The sequence below is a fragment of the Tasmannia lanceolata genome, unplaced genomic scaffold, assembly GCF_043159265.1.
Source record: "Tasmannia lanceolata isolate RefF3 unplaced genomic scaffold, GAP_Taslan_0.1 ptg000005l, whole genome shotgun sequence".
Classification (NCBI taxonomy): Eukaryota; Viridiplantae; Streptophyta; class Magnoliopsida; order Canellales; family Winteraceae; genus Tasmannia; species Tasmannia lanceolata.
The window spans coordinates 3,977,123-4,003,436 of NW_027518682.1; the positions used below are offsets into that span (position 1 = coordinate 3,977,123).

General features: G+C 39.8%; 2 protein-coding genes across 2 annotated transcripts; one reads left to right on the top strand and one right to left on the bottom strand.

Annotated features, from left to right (window-relative positions):
* Positions 1-3,576: 3,576 nt before the first annotated feature.
* On the top strand, positions 3,577-7,218 carry LOC143876495 (stellacyanin-like). The gene is made up of 2 exons (XM_077378198.1): positions 3,577-3,796; positions 6,506-7,218. The coding sequence occupies exons 1-2, from the start codon at positions 3,631-3,633 to the stop codon at positions 6,898-6,900; spliced, it is 561 nt and encodes a 186-aa protein (XP_077234313.1). The 5' UTR covers positions 3,577-3,630; the 3' UTR covers positions 6,901-7,218.
* A 12,445-nt stretch (positions 7,219-19,663) lies between these two features.
* On the bottom strand, positions 19,664-25,394 carry LOC143877133 (uncharacterized). Its single transcript, XM_077378989.1, has 5 exons — positions 24,832-25,394; positions 23,704-24,129; positions 22,877-22,969; positions 20,557-20,696; positions 19,664-20,210 (listed from the first exon to the last, which is right to left on the bottom strand). Exons 1-5 carry the CDS (start codon positions 25,204-25,206, stop codon positions 19,775-19,777), a joined length of 1,470 nt encoding a protein of 489 aa, XP_077235104.1. The 5' UTR covers positions 25,207-25,394; the 3' UTR covers positions 19,664-19,774.
* Positions 25,395-26,314: the final 920 nt, after the last annotated feature.

The following is a 26,314-nucleotide window of genomic DNA, read 5'->3' on the forward strand; positions in this document are numbered from 1 at the left end:
TTTTGAAACCACAGTGTTAGATATATTAATAAGAGAAAATAATCCATGACACTCAGTGGGTCTCGGGAGAGGTACAAAACAAGAGAGATAAAACAATGAAAAACAAGGACAAATCACGGGGAAGAAAATCAAAGATTTCTAAAGCCGCCCAATTCACCCCCCATCCCTAGCTAGACGACTCGCCTCACTATTGGACGACCAACGAACGAACGTCCAGATCTCGCGTCGATAAAGTGTCATTCTCCTTCTAGATTCATTAAATATGATTGTGTGTTAGAGAGGAGGGAGACGGAGAAGAGAGACAAGCTTAGGTCAACTTTTCATGTGTACCCACATCAACCTATTGATGTGCCACACATGGATGGTTCATGGATCCATTGAATTTGCAATAAGAGTTGTGTTGGGCTTCACCATATGGGCGATAAATAAAGTGCAGCAGCTCACATTTAACAATAATGTTTTGCATTGTTTGAGTCCCATAGTAGTATAAACTGTAAAGCATAGAAACGTTCTAGTTGGATGGGAAGCTCGCTTCTGAACTAAATTCTTTTCACTTCCTAACTTTAGAGTACCCGTCATATTTTGGTCTACCAAAGAGTGTTAAAGTCTTCCTATTTTTGGTGAGGGGTATCAATAGACCTAAACGGTCCGATGGATCATCTGAATTCGAACTTAAATGGACAAGATCTAGGCATATTACCGGGATCCCACATTTCGGGACCCAATCATAGGATCTGAAATTAATGCCGATCGGATCCAGATAACTAACAAAAGCCCGTAGAACAGTTCTAATTAATGCCGATCCGATTTTATTATACTATTTAAAAATAATAATCTCTAATTTTGATAACTTTAACTATTATTTTAGGAGTATTTTAGTTATAAAAAAAAAACCATATGCATTATTTTGAACCATTCTTATTTTTAGCATTTTTTTTTCATTCATCGCTCAAGTGTCAAGTCACACACTCTTCTCTTCCTTCTCTACCAATTGACCCAACGACTCTAACCCACTATGTCACCGCCGCTACAGCCCCCTCACGCAGCAATCGATCACTCTAGTGCTCAACCCTCTCCCTCACTCTTTAATTGTGTAAAATGTAAGTAAGACCTACTAGGACACTCCGATGGACAATCTGAATTGAAATTGATAGTGACTGAGACACATGAAGTAGGATCCAAAGAACACTCTGAATCTGGACTAAGACATAGGTGGATCCTGTCCGAAGTGGATCCATTGACACCCCTAATTTTGGTGGGCATCTATTGAAGGCCAACATCATCTGGTCAAAATCGAAACCTGAGACATTGGACCCAGCTAGTGAAACTCAATATGTATAAATTCTTCACTTCCAGCTATGATCCGTTGCCTAAGATAGTCTATATGTGGCGGGTCATCAGTCTGTTGATCTAGTCCAACCAATAGATTCCGTTCCTTCTTTGTTTTTGCCAATATAAGACAGGCAATGATAAATTCGCTCCCCTTGTAGGAGAAATACACTCCATTTAACGTGAATTGACGACTATACCGTTAAAATAAGCCACATACCCAGCTTTTAACAAGTTAATAGTTAAAGTCTGCCACATACCCCCTCTCTCTCTCTCTCTCTCTCTCTCTCTCCTTTATACCGTTGGTGGGGGCCAACATCACTCTCTCTCCTTCATACCCTTGGTGGGCCCAACAACTCTCTCTCTGTCTCTCTCCACACCCTTGTTGGGACGAACAATTGAATGGTGTAAATCTTTCATAGTGGGACGAAGAATTGTATTTTTTAAAAATACATACACTACATACAAACACCGTATAAAGTGTATTTAATAAAACCCCACTTAGGGCCAGTATTAATAGATCCAAACCGTTCAATTGCCCTTAACATAAATAGGCCTGCCTATAAAATCTTCTCCATAGAATGATCCTAACCCTCCAATTTGTAGATGGACAAGACTAGAATTTGCATCCGCAAGTAGGTGCGTACACTTTTTAAAAAATGTAGTAGAACCCACTTTGTTCAGAGATCCAATCCATTCACATGTAGGGACCCAATGTGATTAAGTCATGCTCCAAAAGTCATCTCTATATTCGACAATCGCAACCAACTACACCATATTGAAATCTCTACGGATGGGAAGGTTAGGATCATCCTATGTAGATGATTTTATGGGTTTATGGGTTATGTTGGCACTCAACAACTGATTATTTAGATGTTTGAACAACGTGAGCCCACTCTATTTTAAAAAAATACATGCAACTTATAAGACCTCACATAATACGTATTTATTAGAAAATTCATTAGGGCCCACCATTGTGAAGATCCAAAGCGTTCATTTGTTGATCCCCAATGTAAATAAGCATTTCCCAAAAAATAATCTCCATAGGATGATCTAACTCCTCAATCTTGGAGGTTTATAAAATATAAATGGTGTTGTCCATCTACAGATTAGAGGGACAGGAACATCCTGTAGAGAAGATTTTATGGGCAGGCCTATTTATGTTAAGACCCGCAAATGAATGGTTTGGATCTTTTAACAAAGTGGCCCAAGTGGGTTTTTTTTTAAATACACTTTATACCGTGTTTGTAAGTTTGTATGGTTTTTTTTTTTAAATACAATAAGGCCCACTAGAAAAAATTTACACTATTCAGTTGTTCAGCCCCACCAAGGGTGTACAGAGAGAGGTGATGGGCCCCACCAAGGGAGTGGAGAGTGCTGTTGGGCCCACCAAGGATATGGAGAGAGAGAGAGAGAGAGAGTCTTGTTGGGTCCCAACACCGAGGGGAAGATAGTGTTGTTGCCTGTCGGGCCCCACTAAGGGTATGAGAGAGAGAGAGAGAGAGAGAGTTAAATAAAGGGCAATGATATCTCAACCCCAACCCGACCCCCCCCCCCCCCCCCCCCCCCGGCCGGCGCTAGGACATATGAAAAGGGATGCTCTAAAAGTTAATGATTGGGGGGGGGGGGGGGGGTGGCTGTTAAAGGGGGAGGGAAATATCACTGCCCTAAATAAAGGTGGGTATGTGGCAGAATTCAAATATTAACAGGTTAAATGACGGTATGTGGCAGATTTCAACGAATTGAGCATCCTTTCAGCATGGAACTGGGCAAAATAAAAGACTAACACGGGTCGCTTAACTTCCCTACCAAGGAACTCCTCTTCTTTAACAACCCCACCCACCATAATCGTCAAACCATTTCTTAAATGGAAATAGCTAAAAAGACTGGTGGCTGTTAGGTTCATTCCTAAAAGATAATCAATGGGCCCCACTGTGTCACGTGGTGAAATGTCATTGGGAAAACCTTCATCTGATGATTCTAGGTCTTGATCCATCAAGCCAAATATAGGCTTCTGTTGACAGAATCTAAACCGTAAGATCAACGGCCTCAATTGCACATGTCCCCGGATGTGGTCCTAGAATTGATCCTCACCATTGATCCCTATAACCCAGTCTACCTAGCCCCTTGTCATGTTAGAATAAACCCACTCCCCCAAATAAACAAAAGACAAAATCAAACTAGTTTTGTTAGGTTATCTGCTGAAAAGCAAGCTAGAGCCCACATAAATACAATCGACCAACACTTCCTTCTATATCTAGAAACCTCCCCGTTCATGATCTTACATTTCATTTCACTATAATGGCAAAGCTTTTCCTATATTTTTACGTGCTCGTTGGCCTTAGCAGCCTCTTTCTAACATGCAGGGCCACTGTATACACGGTGGGAGGCACCGGAGGTTGGGACATCAGCACAGATCTTGGTTCATGGGTTGCAGGCAAGACCTTTAACGCTGGTGATACTCTTTGTAAGTCATTTTTCGTTCCTTCCAAACCCAAATTATTTCATCCCTTTCCTTTCTTTCTACGTTTAATTTGTTTAATTAACGTGTGCAAAGCATGCTTATGAACGAGTCTAAGACTTTTGGCTGAGTTGGGATGCACACACTGACACACATAGCAATTTGGGTGCGCATTGAGACATGCTTAACCCAATCTGCTAAGCATATGTCTCATTTAGAAGTTAAGCACAGGTCTCTGTGTATGTTGGAATTTTTTGCATATAGTAAGTAAGAAATAATATTTTCACCTGCTTTTTCTAGGGGTGCAACTCGGGTTGGCTTGGATCAGGTTGACGCCAAACATAGCCCAACCTGAGGTAGCATTCCCTCAACACTAACCTGAGTGGAGCGTCTACCGTAACCCATTGGCGGAGCCAGGATTTATGCATAAGTGGGGCAAGCTTATACATGCTTATACATAAGGGGGGCAGGCCTTCAAATTTTAAAGGGAGCTGGGCCCGATTGAGTTGGGCCTATTAAGGATTTGACCCAACTCAACAGGGGTAACTGCCCCCCTTATGCTACATGTAGCTCCGCCCCTGCCCTAACCCAACCTGCCTTTAAATCGCTCCACCCTAACCCAGCCCATCTAACTCGTTTTTTTTCTTAATTGGGCCAGGTTGGGTCGAGTTGGGTTCACATTGGACCGAGGCTGGGAAAAAACAAAAAAAAAACAAAACAACCTAGCCCTAAGATTTTGAAAATTATGACAAAATTAGGGGTGGAACCGGGTTTGGGTCGGATCGGATTGCCTAAGGCCTCAACACTAACCCAACCCAGCCCAAGGAAATGACGGCCCAAGCCCAGCCAAAATTGGGGGCTTAACCATTGGATTTTGGTTAAGCCCTATCCAAGTTCCACCTCTAGCTTTTTCAGCATTTTCATGCACCTTTTCTCTTTTTTGAAAAAGTGAAATTTTATCTAAAGATGTGATCACGACAAAGGCAGTCATGGAACAGAGAAAACAAGAAAATAAGCAACAACTACACATAGAGCAATGCTTAAGGGGTAAGAAATAAAAAATCTAACTCCAATCTAGAAACTCCGTCACCAGCAAGATGGTTCGACTCTCTGCTCACCGTCCTTAAGACGTGGTGAAAGTAAATTGAATGGCCCTTAAACTGTCTAGTATCTCATCAATGAACTCCAAAGATGGGGACATCTCCCATCAAGTCAACTAATGCCATTGAGAGAGTCTCGCTCCACTATAAGGTTGTTCATATCCCTTTATGTCGTCAATCTTATGCCCTGAAGGATGGCCCTCACTAACTCACTTCCACCTCTCTTGTTTCTGTTTTTTGAATGGTCAAAATTTTCATTCATCGGACCGAGACGGTCAAAAAGATACATAATGTACAATATGAAAAAGATCCACCTCGTTTAAATCTTTGATTCCGGTAAGCCCTAAAAAGGCCCCACTTGGTTAAGCCATTCGCATCTCTAAGAATGCCCCCCACTAACTGCCAGACCGGGAGGAAATCGGCGCCCCTAGATGGAACATTGCTGATCCATCCAGCCCCTCTCGTTTGTCTTTTTCCCACAAATGACTGCATTTCTGCCTCGGGGAGAGAGAGAGAGTTTGGAAATTTTTCCACAGATGCCTTTGGCCACTGGGAGTATTTCATTTATAAAGAAACTTTATACAAAGTTACCTATGAGGATCCAAATAACTTAGGCCCTGTTTGGATTGTAGATAATGTATTTTTAGCAGAGAAAATCCAAGGAAATTTTTTTTGTTTAGGCCACGTTTGACCACCATGAATTTTTTTCATGATAAACTAGTGTCTTCAAGTGGGGAGAGAGGGGCACGACGGGTGGAATGCAATCGACTTTTTCCTGATTTTATGCCACTTCTCCCCTCATCTCAATCGTGGCCCTCTCAAATCTCTCTTCTTCCCCCCCCTCTTGGAGACACTAATTTATCTGGGAAAAAAATTCCTAGCTGCGAGACATGCCCTTAATAATTTAGAGAGACGATATGCTTATAGCTTATGTAAATGTAAATCATTTTAAATTGAAGGTTCCTCTAAATAAAAATTGAGCCAAGTCCGTTCAAGTTATTTTTTTCATGTGTAGTCAAACAGCATAAATATGGAAACAAATTCCTAAGTTATATAACCAAAAATCTCAATTACGCATGAAAAAACTCAATATTCCATCCCTAAGATTAAGGTACCACACCGAACGAGACATTCCATCCATGCATGAGGTCTAGGCCAACTAAAGTCAGTATTCTACAAAAGTCAAGCAGTTTGGGTTTTCTTGACAGAACCCTAAATGAGGTTGATAATTTAATGGGTTAGGATCATTTTCAATGAAAGTGCTCTCAATGGCAATGTTTTAGACTTTAGAGGTCCCGGTTGGCTTCAACCCGATGCACAGAAGACGCGCATATAAGTGCCCAAAGAAAAAAGAAAAGGGTAAATGATATGTGCGCCAAGTGTTTTGATAAACATGAGCTCCACTTGTTTGTCGTCTAGCATTTAAAGGGTTTTAAGCGCTTTTTGAGAACCGTAACATCCTCTGACATCCCTTTAAATACTACACGAGAAACGAGTGGAGCGCATGTTTATCAAAACACTCGGCGCAGATATCATTTCCAAAGAAAAATTATCTTTTAAATTGACGGCAATTCTCAATATATCTAGAATGACCAAAATACTCTTTGTCATGCAGCGTTCCAGTACTCCTCTTTGCATAGTGTGAACCAAGTGAACAAAGATGGGTTCGATAATTGCAGTGCAACGAATGCTCTACTGAGTAGCAGAGACGGCAACACTTCCATTCCTCTGTCTAGCCCAGGCCAAAAGTACTTCATCTGTGGGACTTTATCACATTGTCTTGGAGGAATGAAGCTTAAAGTAAACGTTAATGGAAATCAAACAACATCCCCTGCTGGGTCACCTCTTCTACCACCTGAGAAAGCTCCTTCAGTTCAACTCCCTTCTACCAAGAATAACGGCCCCTTGCCTACTGTTCCTTCAACGGGTTTTTCGCATACTGCTAGGAATTCTCTATCTGCTGCTTGTTTTAGCATTTTGGGAGCCATTCTCTGGAATGAGTTGGTTTAACTATAAATGTATAGACTTAGGCCATATTTGTTTTGGATTTCGAGAATTGATTTTGAGTCTACAATGACTATTGGGCTCAAAATTAAACGCAATTTTGAGTCAAATAATCAATTTTGGACTCAAAATCAATTATCAATACCCAAAGCAATTAGGGCCTTACTTATCTCCATTATGGTGAGATCCTCTTTTCCAGTTTCCCATACTTCACTGCTATATTTATGTGGAAACAATGTAAACACAATCTTTTGATTTGTATTTTGAGATTGTAGCTATGTATACATTTAGGAGAAAATGAGCGTTCAGCAATTATATAATTCAGGTCAGCAAGCGCAAAAGACCCTGACTGTCCCAATGGATCCAAAGGATCCGAATGATAATAGACAGGATTTGGGCACATCAGCTGGATCCGAAAGTGTCCATTGGATCCATATACTAAGGTCCTAAATTTTTTCAGATTGTCACCCTGACAGCCATAAAATCCAATGGGGCGTCCTAGATCCAAATGGGGGGTGTTAGTACACAAAACTTCCTTTAATTCGTTTCTTTATCTATGGATGTCAGGGTGAAGTATTCTAATTTTTGTGACATTAAAAAACAACTCAAAGTGACAATTAGGCCCGGTCTGTTTTAGATTTTGAGAACCGATTCCAAAACAGATTATTGGAGTCAAATTTAGGTTTAATTTTGAATCCAATAATCAGTTCTGGAATCACAATCGATTCTCAAAATCCAAAACAAACAGGGCCTAAACTTTGAGTCAAATAATCTGTTTTGGACTCACAATCGGTTATCAAAATTCAGGAAAAAAACAGGGTGTAAAGTGGCAAATGCTGGCACAATCATAGCACGGGATCACATGTTTCGTGGTAGCAAACAGATGGGGCCCTCTGTACACCTGTATACCTTTTCATTGGCTCGTATTACTTTTTGGGTGCTGTGGGCCCCTTCTACACCCGATTATGTGGTATGAGTCTCATTCCACACCCAAGCAATCGCTTGTTGACAGTGAGATGATATCATGACTGTGGCACTCGGTCCCTTCGGAGAATCATAACAAGAAAGTGGTAGAATTTTGATAATTTCACTGCTAAATTAGAAGGGTCCCCTAATCACTAGCACTAATGACACCACCAAAGCGCTTAAGAAGGAGTGAAATTAGAAGGTAGGATGGCATATATTTCTAATGTTTAAATGACTAATTTCCATCAAATCAAAAAGATCCAACCGTGCAAAATAATTTATAATCCAACGGATCATGTTAATTTGACCCCGGAATGCCTTGATCAAACCAATCAACGCTTCAGATTCAATGATAGGATATGCAAGCAAGCCACCATACCCTAAACAAGTTATAAAAGAGTAAATCATTAGGGAAATTATATCAACACAATAATGCTTTAATAAATGCAGAAACCTAGCTTGTCTTTTCTTTTTAAAATGAGAGCTTTTTGGGAACTCTAATAACCTTTGACAGCTCTTTAAATAATAAAAGAGAAGAAGGGATAGTGGAAATATAAAAACATGGTTGTGTTGATATCATTTCCCTAACATTAAAGAGAATGATATTCCTCTCTGGTCCTATAATCCTATTAATTGTAGGTGTGGGGCTAGCACCATGTGCCTTTCACTTTCATAGTCACGGTTTCTTGTCCTCTAAAGTGACCCACCACCAACAATCTCCTCCACATTCTACCACCACTCATAATTCCACCCCAAACACATAAAAGCCAAAAAAAAAAGTAACTTCCATCCACCCACCTAAATCCCCTTTCTCTACTTTCCTCCACATGATTCCAACTTCCAGCTAGCACCTAATCTTTATCCCCATGCTCCTCACACCCCACCAACTCTCTCTTATTCATTATATTCCACCCCTGAAATTTATAGCAGCACACCTTTTCCTGTAAACTTTGTTTATGCTTGCCCCATGTTTGTGCACACGCATATACACGTACATCTGCTACCGAGCCCGTTCGTACCCTAATGATGAATGCTCATGGCTTATGCTTGGATTTGACCCCACAAATATTGAATTTTGTCTCCTAACTCAACTCAACTCGACTAAGTCTTTTTTTTCCAGACTTGCTGGGGTCGGCTAATGAATCCTTTAGAAAATTTTCATGAAGAAAGTATTGAATTTTGTCTCTATAAATTAGAATTTACAATCTTAAAATTTTCGTAATTTATCTTATACTCATATAATTTAAGTCGCTTTCATTTAAGGTGCAGGCCTGGGTTCCTAGAAAAATTTTGGGTTAAAAAAACAGGTCACTTGCATCACAAACAAGAGATCATAATTTTTTTATTCATACTAAGTCAGAATGATACAAAGAGCAGTAGCATCCGATCAATCTCCAATCCTCCTCACAAATGAAGCTCCAAAAATCACAAGAAAACAAAAGAAAGAAATGAATACACAAATGTTTAATTACCTTAATCTACATATAGAATAATTAAATTCAAGATCAATGACTAGTGGCCTAGAGAAGGAGTGCAACCCCTCCAAACAATGCCACCACCATAGCCATGCCAGATCCGAGCACAGATGCACCTGATGGTGTGGATGTTGTTGGCTCAGACGCCGGGGTCATGGGAGGGGTCGATGGGGGTGCAGATATACTGCTAGGCGCCGGAGGAGTCGACATAATTGTAGGAGAAGACGCGGGCGCAGAAGGAGAAGGTGGTGACACGGTAGGTGCTGGTGTCATCGGAGCCATGGATGGTGGAGAGATGGATATTGGAGGCGGTGACATGGTGGGAGGCGGTGACATTACACTAGGAGGCGGTGACATGGTGGGAGGCGGTGACATTACACTAGGAGGCATCGCGGTGGGGGTAGGTGGTGATGATGTGGTCATGGGTGGAGATGACATGGTCACGGGTGGTGGTGCCATGGTCACGGGTGGAGTCATGGTGGGTGCGGCGGCAGGTTGCGCGGAGCTCATGGCTAGGAGCCCAAGCAACATTGTTAGGGTGAGTGTCACACGTGTGAAGGCCATGTCTCTCTTTCTCTTGGAATAAGAAGAGAGAAAGATTTAGGAAGGAGAAGAGAGAAAGAAATGTGGAAGAGAAGTGAATAAGGGGATGAAGATATATAGAGGGAGAGGGTGGGTGAGAGATGAATAGGTGACAACCAGGCAAGAGGGGTGTGGCTAAGGTTTTGTGGTGGTCATCGACTTGTATTCTTTCTTATTTTCACAAAGAAAAGTCTAGAAGTCTCAGTGTCTTTGTTGCCTTTTCACTCTAGCACTCGTTTTCTACTTCTTTTCTTTTTGCTCTCTCGTGCTACTTTTTATTTTTGAGTTTCTTTTGTTCACAGTTGATTTTTTTTGAAAAGTTTGTTCACAGTTGATAGAAGCTTAATTGTCTTCTAGAAAGGAGATTTGATAAGGGCACTCCTTTCCTAATAACCGTATTTTGCTCAAGGGCCCGCTACTGCTTAGCATATATCAGTAGAACAATGACCTAGTGATTCGACAGAAATAGCATTTGCTAGTGGCAATGAATAGATGCTCCCAACCATTTCATCAATTATAGAATGGGAAATGATATTTCCACCCACTTTTCCAACATTTTTACCACCATTTGTTGTCCTATCCTAAAATGAGATTATTTTGAGATGTGAGGAAATGTGTTCATTTTAAAGAAGGAAAATGCTAAAAAGAAAGTCATTGTTAAAGCTCCTTCCTAAAAGACATTTATTAGGCCCCTTTCTCAACATTTCCGTTAGTTTAACCCCGCTGAAAATGACTTTCTTCTTCATATAGAGACGGACAAACCGGGTCCAAATGTAATTTGAGATTTTATATGGCATTAGCATGTATAGTGCAGTACGTTTCAAAAGAACTGTACGGGCCACACCATAGGATGATCCAAACCGTCCATTTAATGGACCACAACGTAAATAGGGTGTGCCCAAAAAACTGTTTCTATAGAATGATCCTGTTGAAATGATATATTGGGGACAACCTATTTATGTTGTGGCCCATCAAATGGACGGTTTGGATCATCCTATGTTGTAGGCCGTACATTACTTTCTGAAAAATAATGAACTATATGTGTTTACACCTGTTTACACCGTATATGTAATTATAGGAAGAAAACAAACAGAAGAGGGTGAAAATGCTTGAAAAGGGGGATAGGTTTACACTTTTTGAATATGTGGGTCATTATCATACGCACATGGTTCCTAAAAGCTTAAGCTGTACACTTTTGGATGTTTCTTACGCCTAATATAGCTACTATTGGGCAATCGAAGTATTTCTGTAGGCCCCGTTCAGTTGGAATTTTAATGCCAAAGGGTTTTTTTTTTTTCAAAACTCTGTTGGCCATGCGTTTTGTTGCATTTCCAGTGCCACTCGGCATTCTTAGCAATTTCCATCAAAACTCTTGAGGAGCTGACATGGCACTCTATTGTTCTCTCTCTCTCTCTCTCTCCAAACCGCGACAAGAATGGTGTCGTGTCTATAGATTCTTCCATTCCCATCCAACAAACAAGCTGCTCCTCGCCACCTCCCACACCGGCTAATAGCAGAAGGCGAAGCAAGACCTGGGCAGATGGCCCGAACATGTTTGATCACACGACAAGCAGTTGATGACTCAAACTTCTACTATCAATCAATCCTAAATCTCCAATTTGTTACGTGCCTAGATGGTTCTCACTAAAGTGGAATATATCAGATTCTAATCTGATCATTGGATTACTTAGATGGTAGATTAGGCAACTAGGATTGATTTGGATACTAGTCAAGATTAGGTTAATCTTTATTTAGTTATTTTCATTCTTATCATAAGATACTTCTATGTTTATCTCTTAGGTGATTTATATAAACATTCGTTAGCTCCTTCATAATGGAATGAAGAAATTTATCCCAAAAATTATGTTTTTGCACACCAAGCAAGACCGACCTTTCCCTCAAAGTGGGTCAAGAGGCCGATCTTCATTCTAAGAAGATCAATTACCTTGCAAACCGATTCGGGTTAGTAACATAATTTATCTCTTGTAAATGATCTATTGAGAAACAAAACGGTCTAGAAGTGTCCACAAATCAAAGCATTAATAGATATTCGAATAAAGGATATCTTTAGACGATAACCCCTTAACTGCAAACGTATAGCAAATGAATGGACCGGCTAGCTACGATTCCGAAAACCATAACATAGCTACGATTCTGGAAACCATAACTACGATTTCGGATAACTCCAAAAGCTTGAGCTATTGGGTAACTGGTTGTTTCTCACTGTATCATAGCAAAGGTCTTGAGTTCAAGCCTCCTTGATGTCAAAAATCCACATGCAATGGTCAACCCAAAAGTGGGGCCACATGTGCCACGTATAGGCCAACCCAAAAAAAGAGGGGCCACACGTGAAGAGAAGTGTTAAAGAACGCCTTCTCGATCAGCTTAAGCTCTGATACCATGTTAAACTACCAGCTACTCTAAAAGCTTAAGCTGTTGGAGAAAGGTGTTTTTTAATCTTTTATACTTTAACACTTCCCCTCATGTGTGGCCCACTTGGCAAACACGTAGCACATGTGGTCCTACTTTGGGCCAACCATCGCTCGCATGTAGATTTTTGCTATCCGGGAGGTTTGAACTCGGGACATTTGGCTATGATACCATGTGAAAACTACCACTTGCTTTTGGAGTAACCAGTTGTTTCTCATTGTATCGGAGCAAAGGTCTTGAGTTCAAGCCTCCTTGATGTCAAAAATCCACATCCAATGGTCAACCCAAAAGTGGGGCCACGTGTAAGCCAACCCAAAGAAAGAGGGGCCACACGTGAAGGGGTGTGTTAAAGTATAAAAGATTAAAAAATGCCTTCTCCATCAGCTTAAGCTTTTGAAGAAATCGGTCGTTTCACGGTGTGGTTTGTCTTCGCTCTGAACTTTCCAAATTCAGCATAATAAAATATAAGTAAAAAAGAGCCCCTATTGGCCCCTGTTAGTATGTTGTGCACTTTAGTATTGAAGCAGCTTTCTACTCATGACTCGCTCGAACTAACTGATTAATATATATATATATATATATATATATATATATATATATATATATATATATAGAGAGAGAGAGAGAGAGAGAGAGAGAGATTTGACTCGATTCGGCCCTCCAAAACAGCAATTCTGATTCTCCATTTCATTATGTGGGCCCAACTTATTGGTAATGTATCTCGAAGGAAACAACTCTCTATAACAGGTCCCCACATAATCACCCCTGGTACGAAGAAGCCTTTAGCAAGTTAACGCTAGCATCCTTGCGTAAGTTAGAAACCTCCTCCTTTCAAAAGTAATGGTGGGTGGTAATGGTAAAGGCATCTCTTTTCTTTGATCCAACGTTAACATCGATTCTGTTTTAGTTTCTACTTTCTACCACCGACTTTTAATAAAACGATAAGCTTAAATCAACGTTCTTCATTGCTTGCCATCAGAAGATATTTCTTTCTCGAGTCACCACAAATGAGATAATCAATTTCCAAAAAGAACAGATTTGGGATGTTTTTCCTCTTATTTTGTTTGAGACCACTCACGGGACTTCGAAAAAGGGAAATTAAAGAGTATAGGAAAAAATTGTCAATGGGGGACATCAAAATACGAGAATTGCCGACGGGGGCCACACTTTTGAAAAATTATTAAAGCGGGTTGATAACCCCCTTTCGAGAGTTTAATAACCCAATTTAGAGGGTTGATATTACTCAAAAATTTGTTTTACAGTGGTTTTATTGTGATTGGAACGGACCCAAAAAGAAAAACAAAAGGGGGTGAATATGCTCTTATTTTAGGAAATGACAAACTGAAAAGGGTGGAAATATCATTTCCCATATAAGAATTAAGGCATCCAACCAATCAAATTCTTAATCAATTTCCTTAAAGAGAAACAGGAAATATCATCAAAAGAAAGTTGGATGAGAAATTACAGTTCTCCCTCAATCAGCAAATCTTCCCCTGCCTTAAGACTATGATGAATGGCCAACTAGAATATTTGACTACCCTTTCTTTTTATTTTATTTATAACGTGGAGAGCATGTTCTCACCGCCAAACTCGGAGCCCAATTTTATACTAGAAGCAAGCAACAGCTGTTGCATTGAGGAAAGAAAACTCAAAAGGGAACATACCTTTTCATTGTCATTTTCTTTTTAATATGAAGGAATCATGAAAATTCCATTCCTCAACCGAGAAATTAATAATCTGTTCTATAGTTAGATAAGCACATTGCAATTTGGAATGCAATAATGTGGAAATGGGTTAGCATTTTCTTAGATGTAATGAGCCACAAGCCCGCAATCAGTGCAAATGTCCGTAAGAGATCATTTTTTAAGGGTCAGGGGTCGGCCATGACAGCGGCTTGAAACTCATGGACATAGTTGGCACATCGTGAAACTTCCAATCAGCCTGAATCAATGCAATGAAAACTGGCTTCTACTTCTCATCATTAGGAATAATGGTGTTGGGATAAAATTTACCACCAATCTGGATTGAAAACGTGGCACCAATTGGAGACGAACCCCTACCAATAGCAAGTAAGGGCCCTAATCCTTGACAATAATAGAGGCCAATCTCCAAGGCATGGGACTTTTAATCATTTTTGCATTCAGTCAATTCCAGAGTCACCATGAGAGGGCTCATATTATTATTGTTGGTTCTAACTTAAGCATCATAGAGCCTCCTCAGAGTCCAAACTCAGAATAATTTTCTGACTGTGTGTTCATGAGCACAGGTCATCTCCTCAAGTGTGCCAGCTGGAACTCATTCTACCTTAGGCTAGATTTAATCGGCAACAAATGGAATAGTTAAGGTTATCTAACTTAGTGAAAATTAATATTGGGTCACTTGCCAAATTCGGTTGGTTGAGCTTCCTTATTGCAAATGGCATTTCTACATAAATTCTAGCTAGAAAGATGAATTAGGCCTCTTATTTGTAACTCTAATAATTATTTACTCCAAAAAGTATCTTTTGCTCAAAAAATTTGCATAATTACTTAGGGAAGTGATATATCCACCCCTTGTATTTACTTGGGACAGCCACTTCTGGTGTATCTATGACTGCAGAGGGGCTTATTTACTAATTGCCACGTACACTGGAGGTGGCTGTCCCATGTAAAAAAATGGGCGAATTTATCATTTACCTTATAAAAAAATACCATATTTGGTAATGGCACTCTTCACTTTGGTTTACACTTTCCATTGGATGTTGACAAAATCGGGTATTTTAACCACCGTGAAAAGCTAATTAAAAAAGTGTAAAACAAAATGGGTAGTACCATTATCAAAACATAGCTCCGGTGCCCATACGGGGTCTGAACCACATAACCAGATGCACCGCCCTTCGAGAATGAATGCTATTAAAATGACTAAATGGCTTACGACATCAGGCATCACAGATCACCGATAAAATGAATGCATCAAAAGTTCTCCACTTAATTAAGTCCACGTAATGGAACAGTAGTTATATGTTGTCATCATATACGTGAGCCCCATTAGGGGACTTCTAAGCTAATTAAGTTTGCATGAGGCTATTTTTAGGGAATCAAACAAGGTAGAACTCACCCCTAAAAGCTAGTTGTTAGAGAGAGGGTGCCCATTCCCTTATAACCCAACCCATCCCCATCACTTTTCCGATGTGGGACTATTTGCTTTTGCGTGGAACCCCAACAATCTCCCCCTCCACGCGAAAGCAACGTGGAACATCTCGCCCCTCCATGAGGTGACAACGTGGGAACCACGAGATCTTCTCCTAGGAAATTCCACCGTCCTCGAAGGCACACCGGGGTTACCAAGATCTTCCCGGGAGTTACCACACCCCCAGCTCTGATACCATTTGTAGAGAAACAAACAAGGTAGAACTCACCCCTAAAAGCTAGCTGTTAGAGAGAGGGTGCCCATTCCCTTATAACCCAGCCCATCCCCATCACTTTTCCGACCGTGGGACTATTTGCTTTTGCGCGGAACCCCAACACTATTTTTAGTACTCTTCTTCTTTCTTTCACGGAAATATGATTATGTTCCGCATCAACATTAAAAACAAAAACAATATATGATTTTATTCATGTTACATGCTTAAAACGTATTATAAGCTTAGTTTTGGCTCATAAGTGATTTTTTTTTTAAGACCCCGATTGAGCTATGGGCTTCAAAACTCAGACAATGATAAGAGCCCATTTCTAACAACGAGAGTTGCACTTTAATATTGGTGCCTCTACCGACATTCATTTGTTCGTCTATATATAGTTAACTTGCTCAATCACACCATGCCATTGGGATTTTTCATTCAAAATAGCAGAAATGCCATTGATTGGTACTTCGAATCTTGAAAGAATAATTATCCTTGGGATGAACAATCTAGTATGAGGATCACACCACATCTAAATAACTTGGCATCACAACCGTCCGATATTTTGTCGCACACCCAGTATGTTTAGTATAAGTGATTAAATAACACCAACTCTTAACAGCTCAAGCTTTTGAAGTAATTGCTTGTTTCGCGGTAATTAATCATCCGTGGGCCTATCATTCACATTTGATAAACCTCCATTGTGGACTCGCACCGGTACCTTTAGTGGACCTGCTTCCACCATGTGTATTGGGGCTAAGTAAGAGTGGATTTACCATTTAGGCCTTCATGCTAGTGTTCTCTGGGCTCTAAGAGTGGATTTACCATAAGCTTCAGGCAGTGTTTCTAAAGGCGGATGCGGGTCAAAATGCGGCCGAAGAAAATCCTAGTCAACTCGACACAATGTGGTTGAGTACTTGGTTGACATGGCTGAGTACTCGGTTGACATGGTCATAACTCGGCAGAGTCAAAAGGGTTTTTAAGGACAAAATGCGGAACGTGGCAACAAAACACGGAACGTTACCAAGATAAAAGGGAGTTGACTTGGGGGAGTTTTAAACTATGGCTTCAGGAAGTTCAAATACCTCTGTCAAAGGAAAGGGAAGTACATATTTTTTTTTTAAAAGAAAACTGAAAAAGTACAAGTGGAGGACGAGATGTCCAAATACAAGACGGCTAGAACGATCTTAGCTGATTGGGAAAAGATAGCTGATTACTGAATCACTTCTATCAGCACCTTCCCTTGCCAAGCGCTCTCCTTCTTCATTTACCGATCTTAGGCAATGCTTCATTGAGGATTAATTAGTGTACAACGATCAACGATCTCAAAGATCATCTAGGGAAGGTTCCATGGTCCTACTGATTGTTCCTTAGCCCATGCTTCAATTGAGGATTAATCACATGGAAGTAAATAATGGTCCTACTGCACCGGTCCTTCCTACTGACTGCCACTACATATGTGGCAGATCAGTCAAATAACATAGGCCGCCCATCAGATGCCCTATTATGGATGTGTTGTGGTGAGAAAATTTCACTTATTAGATAATCCAAACCGTCAAATCATGTGAGGCCGGCCATAAAATAAGGAAAGTGCATCTCTTCCAAGCATAGTGTTCACGCCATAGTTTTAGAACGCCCTACAGAGTCAATAAAAACTCCTTTGACTCTCCCGAATCGTGACTGTCAACCGAGTACCAGCCGTGTCAACCGAGTACTCGACCGCGTCACGCCAGTCGACTAGGATTTTCGAAGGCCAGTTTCCGCGCAGCATCTGCATTTTTAAACACTGGTTCGCACATACTACGCTTGCACTTCCAGTGCCTGTAGATTTTATACAAGAGGGATTTGGAGTTTATTTGTATTAGTTGATTGGTAATGGATTTGTTGATTTTAATGTGAGAAAAGGCATAAAATATTGGGGGTTAGAATCCTTTCTGTGCTGGAAGTTTTTTCATGAGACAGAAGGGCGGTACTAGATGACTATTTTGAAATGCACTGCACGAAGAAGGTTGTGTGTGCTTCTGGTATGCATAAGTTTTATGTAGATATTTTATGATTGTTCTGCAAAGGATGCAACAAACCTTGGTGTTATCTAAATTTTGCAGGTTCTGCAAGATGAGGTATTACAAACACAATATAGCTTTCCAAATATCTCTTGAGAGTCATGTGTTTACAGGACATTAGAAGCATTTGTTCTACTTCTTGCTTCTGTGGTTAGGTTTCTGCCATTCATTTATAATGATTCTTGATTATCTTTTGCTGGTGTAGGTCCGGGAATTGCAACGTGTAAAGGAGGAAAGGGAATCTGTGCTTCAACAAAATCAGCAATTACAACAGGAACTGGTATAACTGCATTTTATCTTAGCTTAATTTTGTTTTAAAATCTTGACCTGATCATTTGGCAAGTTTCTGAACTCGCACTGTTGTGTCTATTCTTCTGTATTTAGTATTCAGGGTGCATCAAGCCTGGATGATCTTGTTCTGTACTTTTTTTTTAATATTATGATCTTGTTCTATACTTATGATGTTTTCTTTGAACAAAATTGACATTGTGCTGCTCTCCCCTATCATCTTTTTTTTTTTTGACTTAATATAAATTGCTTTTTTTCTCTTCATAATGCCTTGAAATTATTGTGTACCATTTTCAAACTAGCCCTGCAAGGTTTCAGGTGGGCCAGTCCGGTCCACCACCCTAAGTGGGACTTCATGGTGATTGGTGCTGATGAACCTGTGAGTTGGAAACTCATTGCCTCCGGTCAGTTCATTATACTGGTGATCCTGAGTCTGTCCATCAGTATATTGATGAAAAAGGCAATAAGCATTGATTTTTATTTTGGTTGCTGTCAAAGGTACGTTTGAATTGCAAGAATCAGATGCTGGAATCAGCATTCTATTCTTAGTGTGCCTGATTCGGACATTTGCTTCAAAAAATTGAATGGAATCAAGGGGGTGCTATTTGAATTATTTTATTTTATTTTTTACTATGGGTTTCAGGAGAATTAGTCTATGATGCTGATTCGCAACTTAATACTCTGATCCAAACAAAACTGAGTGGACTCAATTGAGTTTCGAGTCAATTCGGAGTCCACTGGCATTAGAAAAATTTATTTGCAACCATAATACTATAATAGGCTTAATAGCTGGGGCAGATTGGCCTTTTCTAGTCCAATTGGGGTCAAAGTCTCTAATGAGGCTGTTTATGCCACTCAAAGACTAGCATTATTCTTACTGATCCTGATGTTCTCGATTTCTATCGTTAATGGGGAGAGACTAGACCTGGCAAAAGCGACCCGTGCCCGCGGGACGACCCAACCCACCCGCAAATTTGCGGGCACGGGTCTGAGTTTTAGTGACCCGTCAAAACTAACCCGCGGGTGACCCAACCCGCAAAAACACGGGTCGGGCCGGGTCAACCCGCGGGCACCCACAAGTCACTTGGCTTTTTAAAGTGTGGTGATTTTGTCATGCTAATCTATTTTTTAAAGGTTTGATGCCTAAATAGGTTATGGCTGGCACCATAGAATATAAATAGGTTGTGGCTAGCACCATAGGTTGATCCCAACCCTCCGATTTGAATGTTAGAGGGTTGATCACTTGATCCTAACCCTCTATAGATCGGAGGGTTAGGATCAACCTATTGAAATGATTTTTGGGGCACAACCTATTTAGGCTGTGGGCCATCTAATGGACGGTTTGGATCATCCCACGGTGCCGGCCATACCCCCCTCATCAAAATCCAGTGATAATATTTTCCAAAATAAACTACTGTTTGAATTTGGGGGTGACCCGTGGGTTGACCCGGCCCACCCGCGGCCCGACCCACCCGTTTGCCAGGTCTAGGGGAGACTACTCCTAAATCTGATCTGTTGGGTCATTAGTAAGGAATGATTTTCCTTGGAGATTGGCCAACACTATTGAAAAGATCCTTGACTTCATCTACACAAAAACTTTTGCCTACCTATTTCTTTCTTTTTCTCTCTTTTTTACTAATATATACACATCTCTGAGGACTAGTTCAGAAAATCAATCAAAACAGTAAAAGAGAATTTTACACAGGAAGTGGATCAGACCACCTTCTCTTTACCTCATATTTTGACCGGACCTCCTTCAACTTCCCATCAATCCCATAATCTCTCTCCATCACAAGGTTGATCCCTTCATCAGAATACCACCCAACTCCAATACAAAGGGTTCCATCCTTCTTCACATCAACATACCCAGAAATGCCACCTGGCAGCCAGAGGACAGCCACATCCTGCATATCCAACATTTCTTCCTCTCCAAAGTAAACAGCATTCTCAGGCAAGCTCCTCTTCTTCAAGGTCTCCATGCAGAAGTACACATAAGGAAGCCTCCCTCCCTCCACTGTCTCCTCACCAAATATCGGAGTTGCACTCACTTCGAAAACCTTCCAGGACCCCGTCAGCTCCGATGGTTGGATTCGCCTTCGTTGCGAAAATGGCTTCAGATCAAACTCCAGATCACTGTTCAAAAACAACAATTCATAGATATCCTATACAATATATGAAGCATGCAAGTAAACCTCTCCCACTTATCAGTGTGAACAGATTAATGATTTCTTAATAGCCATGCTGAGCAGGGCAATTTTTTTTGAAATGGAATGATACATACTCAATTATATAATTTCCCAGCTCTTCTCTGATGGGATGGATAAAGACAAAGGATTCAACCCATCAATTAACAAATGCAAGCCAACCGAGACAGTGATATATCACAAGTGAGACATACACAAGGGGACAGGTTGATGTGAGCAGAGCAGTTGAGAACTGGATAACTACTGAAAGATGTTATGATACAACAATGGCTTACCTTTGGTCATCAACATTGCTTGGGCTGGCCCACTGCTCTTCATAAACAGCAACCCTGATTATCTGTATATCCGAGCCCCCCTCGTTAAACTCAATGGTGTGTACAATACGCAGCCTTTTATGGCAACCCTTTACCAAACACTGAGCCATGAAAAAGAATATGAAACTCTTTTAAATAGAAGCAATGTAGTATAAAAGGAAAACTTATTAGTACCAGTTAAGAAAATCAGCATGAACAACCATAAACTTCAACAAAATGAACAGATTAGATGTAGAGAGAATAACTGATCACTAGTTCTTGATCATATGCTCCACTAATGATTCAAAACTCTTCATATTCTGATATTTGCTTATTTCTATTTCTTTCCTCTGAACATGTGATAGAAAATTTAAATAAAAGAATGAAAGATGTAAAACTGGATTTAAAGCTCAAGATAGACCAAAACCTAAGCCAAAAAACTAAACATCAGGCATTCCAGTCTTTATATTCTGATTTTAGCTAGGCATACAAGAATGGAGGTATGTTAAACTAGTGGGTTTCTGTAAAATAAGGCTTTGCATCTTTAAGCATAATATACCTAGACAAAGATAAGGCTTTGCATCAAAATGCTGCAATCCCTCAAATAATTTTCTCATCCGACATTGATCCCCAAAACTCCAATCTTCAGCACAGAAATCCTACATCGTAAGGGCTAGTTTTTTATGCAGCAGTGAGAAAGGACATATATGAATTTTTGATAACAAATCTGCATTTTCCCCTTTTTTTTCTGTTTTTGTTTGGAATGGTAAAAACTACGTCTATGTTTAGAACTCGATGAGAATACAAGAGACAAAGTAAAGGTCACAAGCAAAATTTATAAGAACGTGCATGTCTCTCTCACAGGGTGTAATGACTTTTGTGCCCAGACTGTTGCACCATGTCAGTCGATTTCACATAGTTTAGTGTGTGTCATCTAAGTTATGCTAGACTGGCCCAATAAAAAATTAGTGGAACTTACTTTTTCATCACAGTTGGCTTAGCACACAATCCCCAGACTTCTTTTATAAAATGATGCTTATATTTGGAAGGTTTGTCGTTCTAGTTGAGGAGTTCTGATTTGCTACGCATTTGGCTTGTTCACATTTTACACTTAAGTATCTCCCATTACCTCGTCTATCAGCATCTCAATCCGTTTACCATTACCTCCTCCATAAGCATCTCAATCTGCCCATATGTGGCTCGAATAGGAAGATTTAAACCCCCTTTATATCATAAAGGCATCATTGTACCAGAGCTTGACAAAAATCAACATATGTTAACATGCTGACAATTTCCAAAGGAGACAAACCTCCCTAAATCCATGACGTTCAGCTTACTAAGCTCACATAATCATTCCAAATTACTTTATCTAGAACTAAGTTTATCTTTCCAAAAGAAGGGCTTTGGGAAGTTTGGATTTTGAAATCGTTAAGTATTTTGTATTTGTAACACTCTTAGCATAGTGGAATTCGCAAAGCAGACAAAGAAGAGAAGAACAAATCTCCAACCTCTAGAGCCATTGAATCCACTACGAAATAGAGTAACTCATATTTAATCCAAGAGAAAAGCGGTAGTTTCGTTTAGGGTTACAGCCATATATATATATATATATATATATATATATATATATACAAGACACACAAACTCTAAAAGCCCTATAATTGGCTCGTAATAGTAATGTTTACCAAAAATGGTAAAAATCCAAAAAAGATCCAAACACGTCATGTGACACTAAATACTAAAAGGAGACTTACCTAAAAAGAATGGATTCAAAATCCTCTAAATCGGCTAAGAATATAATGAACCAGAATTAAAAAAATACAGGGACCATTCGAAAAAAAAAATAATGGGAAAAAGTATTACTCCATCTTCCTGAGCTTATTTCACGATTACCAGAAACTCGATCCGGCATAGCAGGATCAATCCTGGTACAACAGCTCTTTGAGATGATACCGACGATAATTATAAGCCCTGACCCAACAGTTGGTACAACAGCTCATTCTCTGTCAGAATTTGTGTACACCAGTAGTTTAATTCATGTTACTATTAGGGGGCTCTCTTTAGAACACATATAGCCCACAGATCCAGTTATCGTTTCCTAGTGTAATACAACACAAACCAATTCGAAATTGCAGCTTTCTCGGTTGTACATTTCTACAAATGGCCATTAGAAATTAGTCAATGATCCATTAAATGTATTTATAATAGCTACATCATCAACAAAAAAAAAAAAAAAAGTATAAAAGAGAAATGAAACTAGGTTAACGATTAACCATAAAGCTACAAAATGGTAGACACTCACCTGTTCAAACTTGAAAGTTGGAGAAATGAAGTATTTTGACTCGTCAAATTCTCCGACCAGTATATCTACTGGACCTCTAGAGTATGATCCATCCTGCAAATAAGCAAAATGAATGATTGTCTCGCTATGGCATAGTGTAAATATAGAATTATGTTAAAAAAATGATAGTGATGTCACTCATACCGTACAACCTCCTGATAGGGTAAGAGACAACAGATAATTGTTTTGAATTACAGTCTTCTCTACCACATAAGAAAACAGCTGTTTGAAGATAGGTTTAGTATGAAACCATTAATTTTAAGCACTTACCAGTGATGTAGCAGAACACACACAAACAGTTAAAATCAATGGAAGGTAGAAACCACCTAGGTTTGTACATTTTATACACAAAATTATCAGCAAGAGGACCAAGGAAAAGCGTGTCAAATCAAGTGATCTTAATAAATTTAATGAAAGAATAACCAAATCTTCCAACAGAATCTCTGGTGATCTTAATAAATTTAATGAAAGAATAACCAGATCTTCCAAAACCAAACCAATTATTTAGGCCCAGTCCGTTTTTTATTGTGACAACCGATTGTAAGCCCCAAACCAATTATTGGACTCAGAATTATGTTTAATTTTGAATCCAATAATCGGTTTAGGGCTCACAATCTGTTGTCATAATCTTAAACGAACGGGGCTTTAACCATTGTTTTACATACAAAAGTTCTCGTAACGCAATAATGGTCGCTCATGCAATCTAACATGATAGAATATAGGTGGTAACCTTGTAACTTAAACAGATTACACGAGGCCATAAACAGAGTACATGAGGTCAGCCTTACCTCGAAGAAAACAAGGCCTGGCTCCATGCCCATGAAATCTTCTTCCAACACTTCACTTGTTTGAAAGTCAAATGATTCGAAACTCGGTAGTTTCCAGCCTGTATCAATCCTATTAAGTCCAGTGCCATCTCCATCTTTCTTTTCATCTACATTTCTCTCACCGTTTCTTCTTAGTTGCAGTGCCTCGCCATAAGGGTTCAAAGCCACCCAATTACTTTTCCTTAGAATTCGAGAGCTAAGGCCTTCGGAAAAAGGCGCCTGCTCAACACGAGAAACAGTGTAGCAGTCATATAGATTCTCATTTTGGCTCCCAATTCCAACTGGCTCCATCTCAGCAGTGAAAGGAGAAAATACTGCTCCCACTCCCTTCCATATTCCACTCACACTACTTGCGAATGTATTCCACGCTGGTATTATCACTGGTTCCTGAAAAAGATCATATTTGAACATTGAAAAGTCTTAAGAAAAAAATGACAGAATAATATCCACCCTATGTTCTAATCCAGAAACAAATCAATGAAACTCGTTGAAACCCTAAGATCTCTGTCATTTCAATCGATTTCAGGAAGAATTCATTCATTTACTCGTCAAATTGAACCAGATAGATCTCCTGAGAGCCGAAATCTAATGAAATCTAATGAGGAACTTACGAGAAAAGCATCTTTTTCCCCGTTTTCAAATAGTAGAAATCCCTAGGTTTCGAGAATTTGAAGCATATGTAAAAGCGTAACAACCTAGATCCATGATATTTCAATCTATAACTGGAAAAATTCATTTACTCGTCAAATTGAATTAGAGAGATCTCCTGAGAGACGAAAGCTAATGAAATTTTATGAGAAACTTACCAAAAATACATATCTTTCGCCATTTTCAAGTAAAAGAAAACCCTAGGCTTCAAGAATTGGAAGCAAATGTAAAAGCTTAACTAACTAGATCTATGACATTTCAATCGATATCAGGAAAAATTCATTTCCTCGTAAAATTGAACCAGATAGATCAATCTCATGAGAGAAGAAAGTTAATGAAATCTAATGAGAAACTAACCAGAAATGCATATTTTTCGCCATTTTCAAATAAAAGAAAACCCTAGGTTTCGAGAATTTGAAACAAAAGTAAAAGCGTGGCTACCTGAGTCTGTAAAACGGTCTCGACCTCCATTAACATCATAGATGCAGAAACAATAACATGGGAATTCTTATTCCTTTTATTGATTCTCTTTCCTCTAATTCTCCTTCGACTCGTATTCTCCAAAGAAGAAACACTCGCGAGGCTCCACACCTTCTCCTTTTTCTTTTCTCCATCGCTCTTCTTTTTCTGCTTTTCATCGCCTCTCGGCCTTCTCTTATTTCCGTTGAAGTTACAGGAAACCCTAGGAAATGTTCTGTCAGAGGGCAAAATCAGAGAATTTAAGGACGGCGAGGCGTTTCGATGGCGAAATCCAAACCCTAGATATGGTGCGAAAACGTTGAGATCGTGGCGGGCGTCGAGGCACTGAGACTGCATAGTCACAAATAATTGTTGTGCACCTCCACGGATAGATCGACGAGAGAATTGTAGTATTACTATAAACTCATTTTCTTTCTTAGCAAGCCTTGGATTGTAGGATTTTTCTATAAAGTCATTTTCTTTCTTTCTTAGCGTACGCCAAGGGGCCCTTTGAATCTAGACCTTGGATTGTAGGATTTTTCTGGAGTTTGGAAATGAAAACTTTTTCCATAATTTCTAGCATTTCACTTGTCTGATCACACGTGAAGAAAAAAAAAAAAAAAAAGGTTTCATTCCCATTTCGAATTATTTGACCTTAAATTTGCAATGCATGAATTGCTAGCATCCATCGCAGAAGGCTTTTTGCAGCCGGTCTGTTGCACGTCAGACCAGCCACCTCGTGAATGGAGATAGCAGCTTTTGTCTCCTTTCACGAGGTGGCTGGTCTGACGTTCGACAGGCAACCGTGAAATGCCTTTTGCAATGGACCTTAGCAAATCCCTTGTAGTGATATCCCTCTAAATAAGTCATTACCCTCCCGAACCGTGGAAATAGAAAAAAATTATGGCACAAGAAATGTTTTTCCTGCTTTCCTGCGATCCGAACAGAGGCTAGGGAAGAGAAATTCAAGGATTCGGAAAATGCCTGTGTACGGGCAACACACTCGTGATGCTGGTAAAACAAACACTCGGCAGAATAAAACATTCAAGTCTCCGTGTTTCTTTCCACGTAAAAATGGACGTAAAATTTGTTTCATGTTGTAAAAGTGAACATAAAACAAATTTTACATCCATATTTTGGTCGAATGAAACGGAGCCTAATGGAAAATGAGCATACCTCAAATAGCTTAGGCTCCTTTCAGTTGCAATATACCTGGGTTGAAGGAAAGAGAGAGGGGAAGCAACTCCTGCACGTGCCTATATGAAGGAGCAATTACTCCCGTACATGATCGGCCAAGGGCAGAGAGTAAAAGGGTGCTAAAGAAACTCACAAAACCTTCTGCTGTCTCTATTATTCAAAATTTCCTAGAAGAGGAAGAGTCGAACAGAGAGATTTGATTGATACGGAGGAGCTGGCTCACACAACCGATTCTCCTTATGTCCTCATAATTAGATTTTTTTTTTAT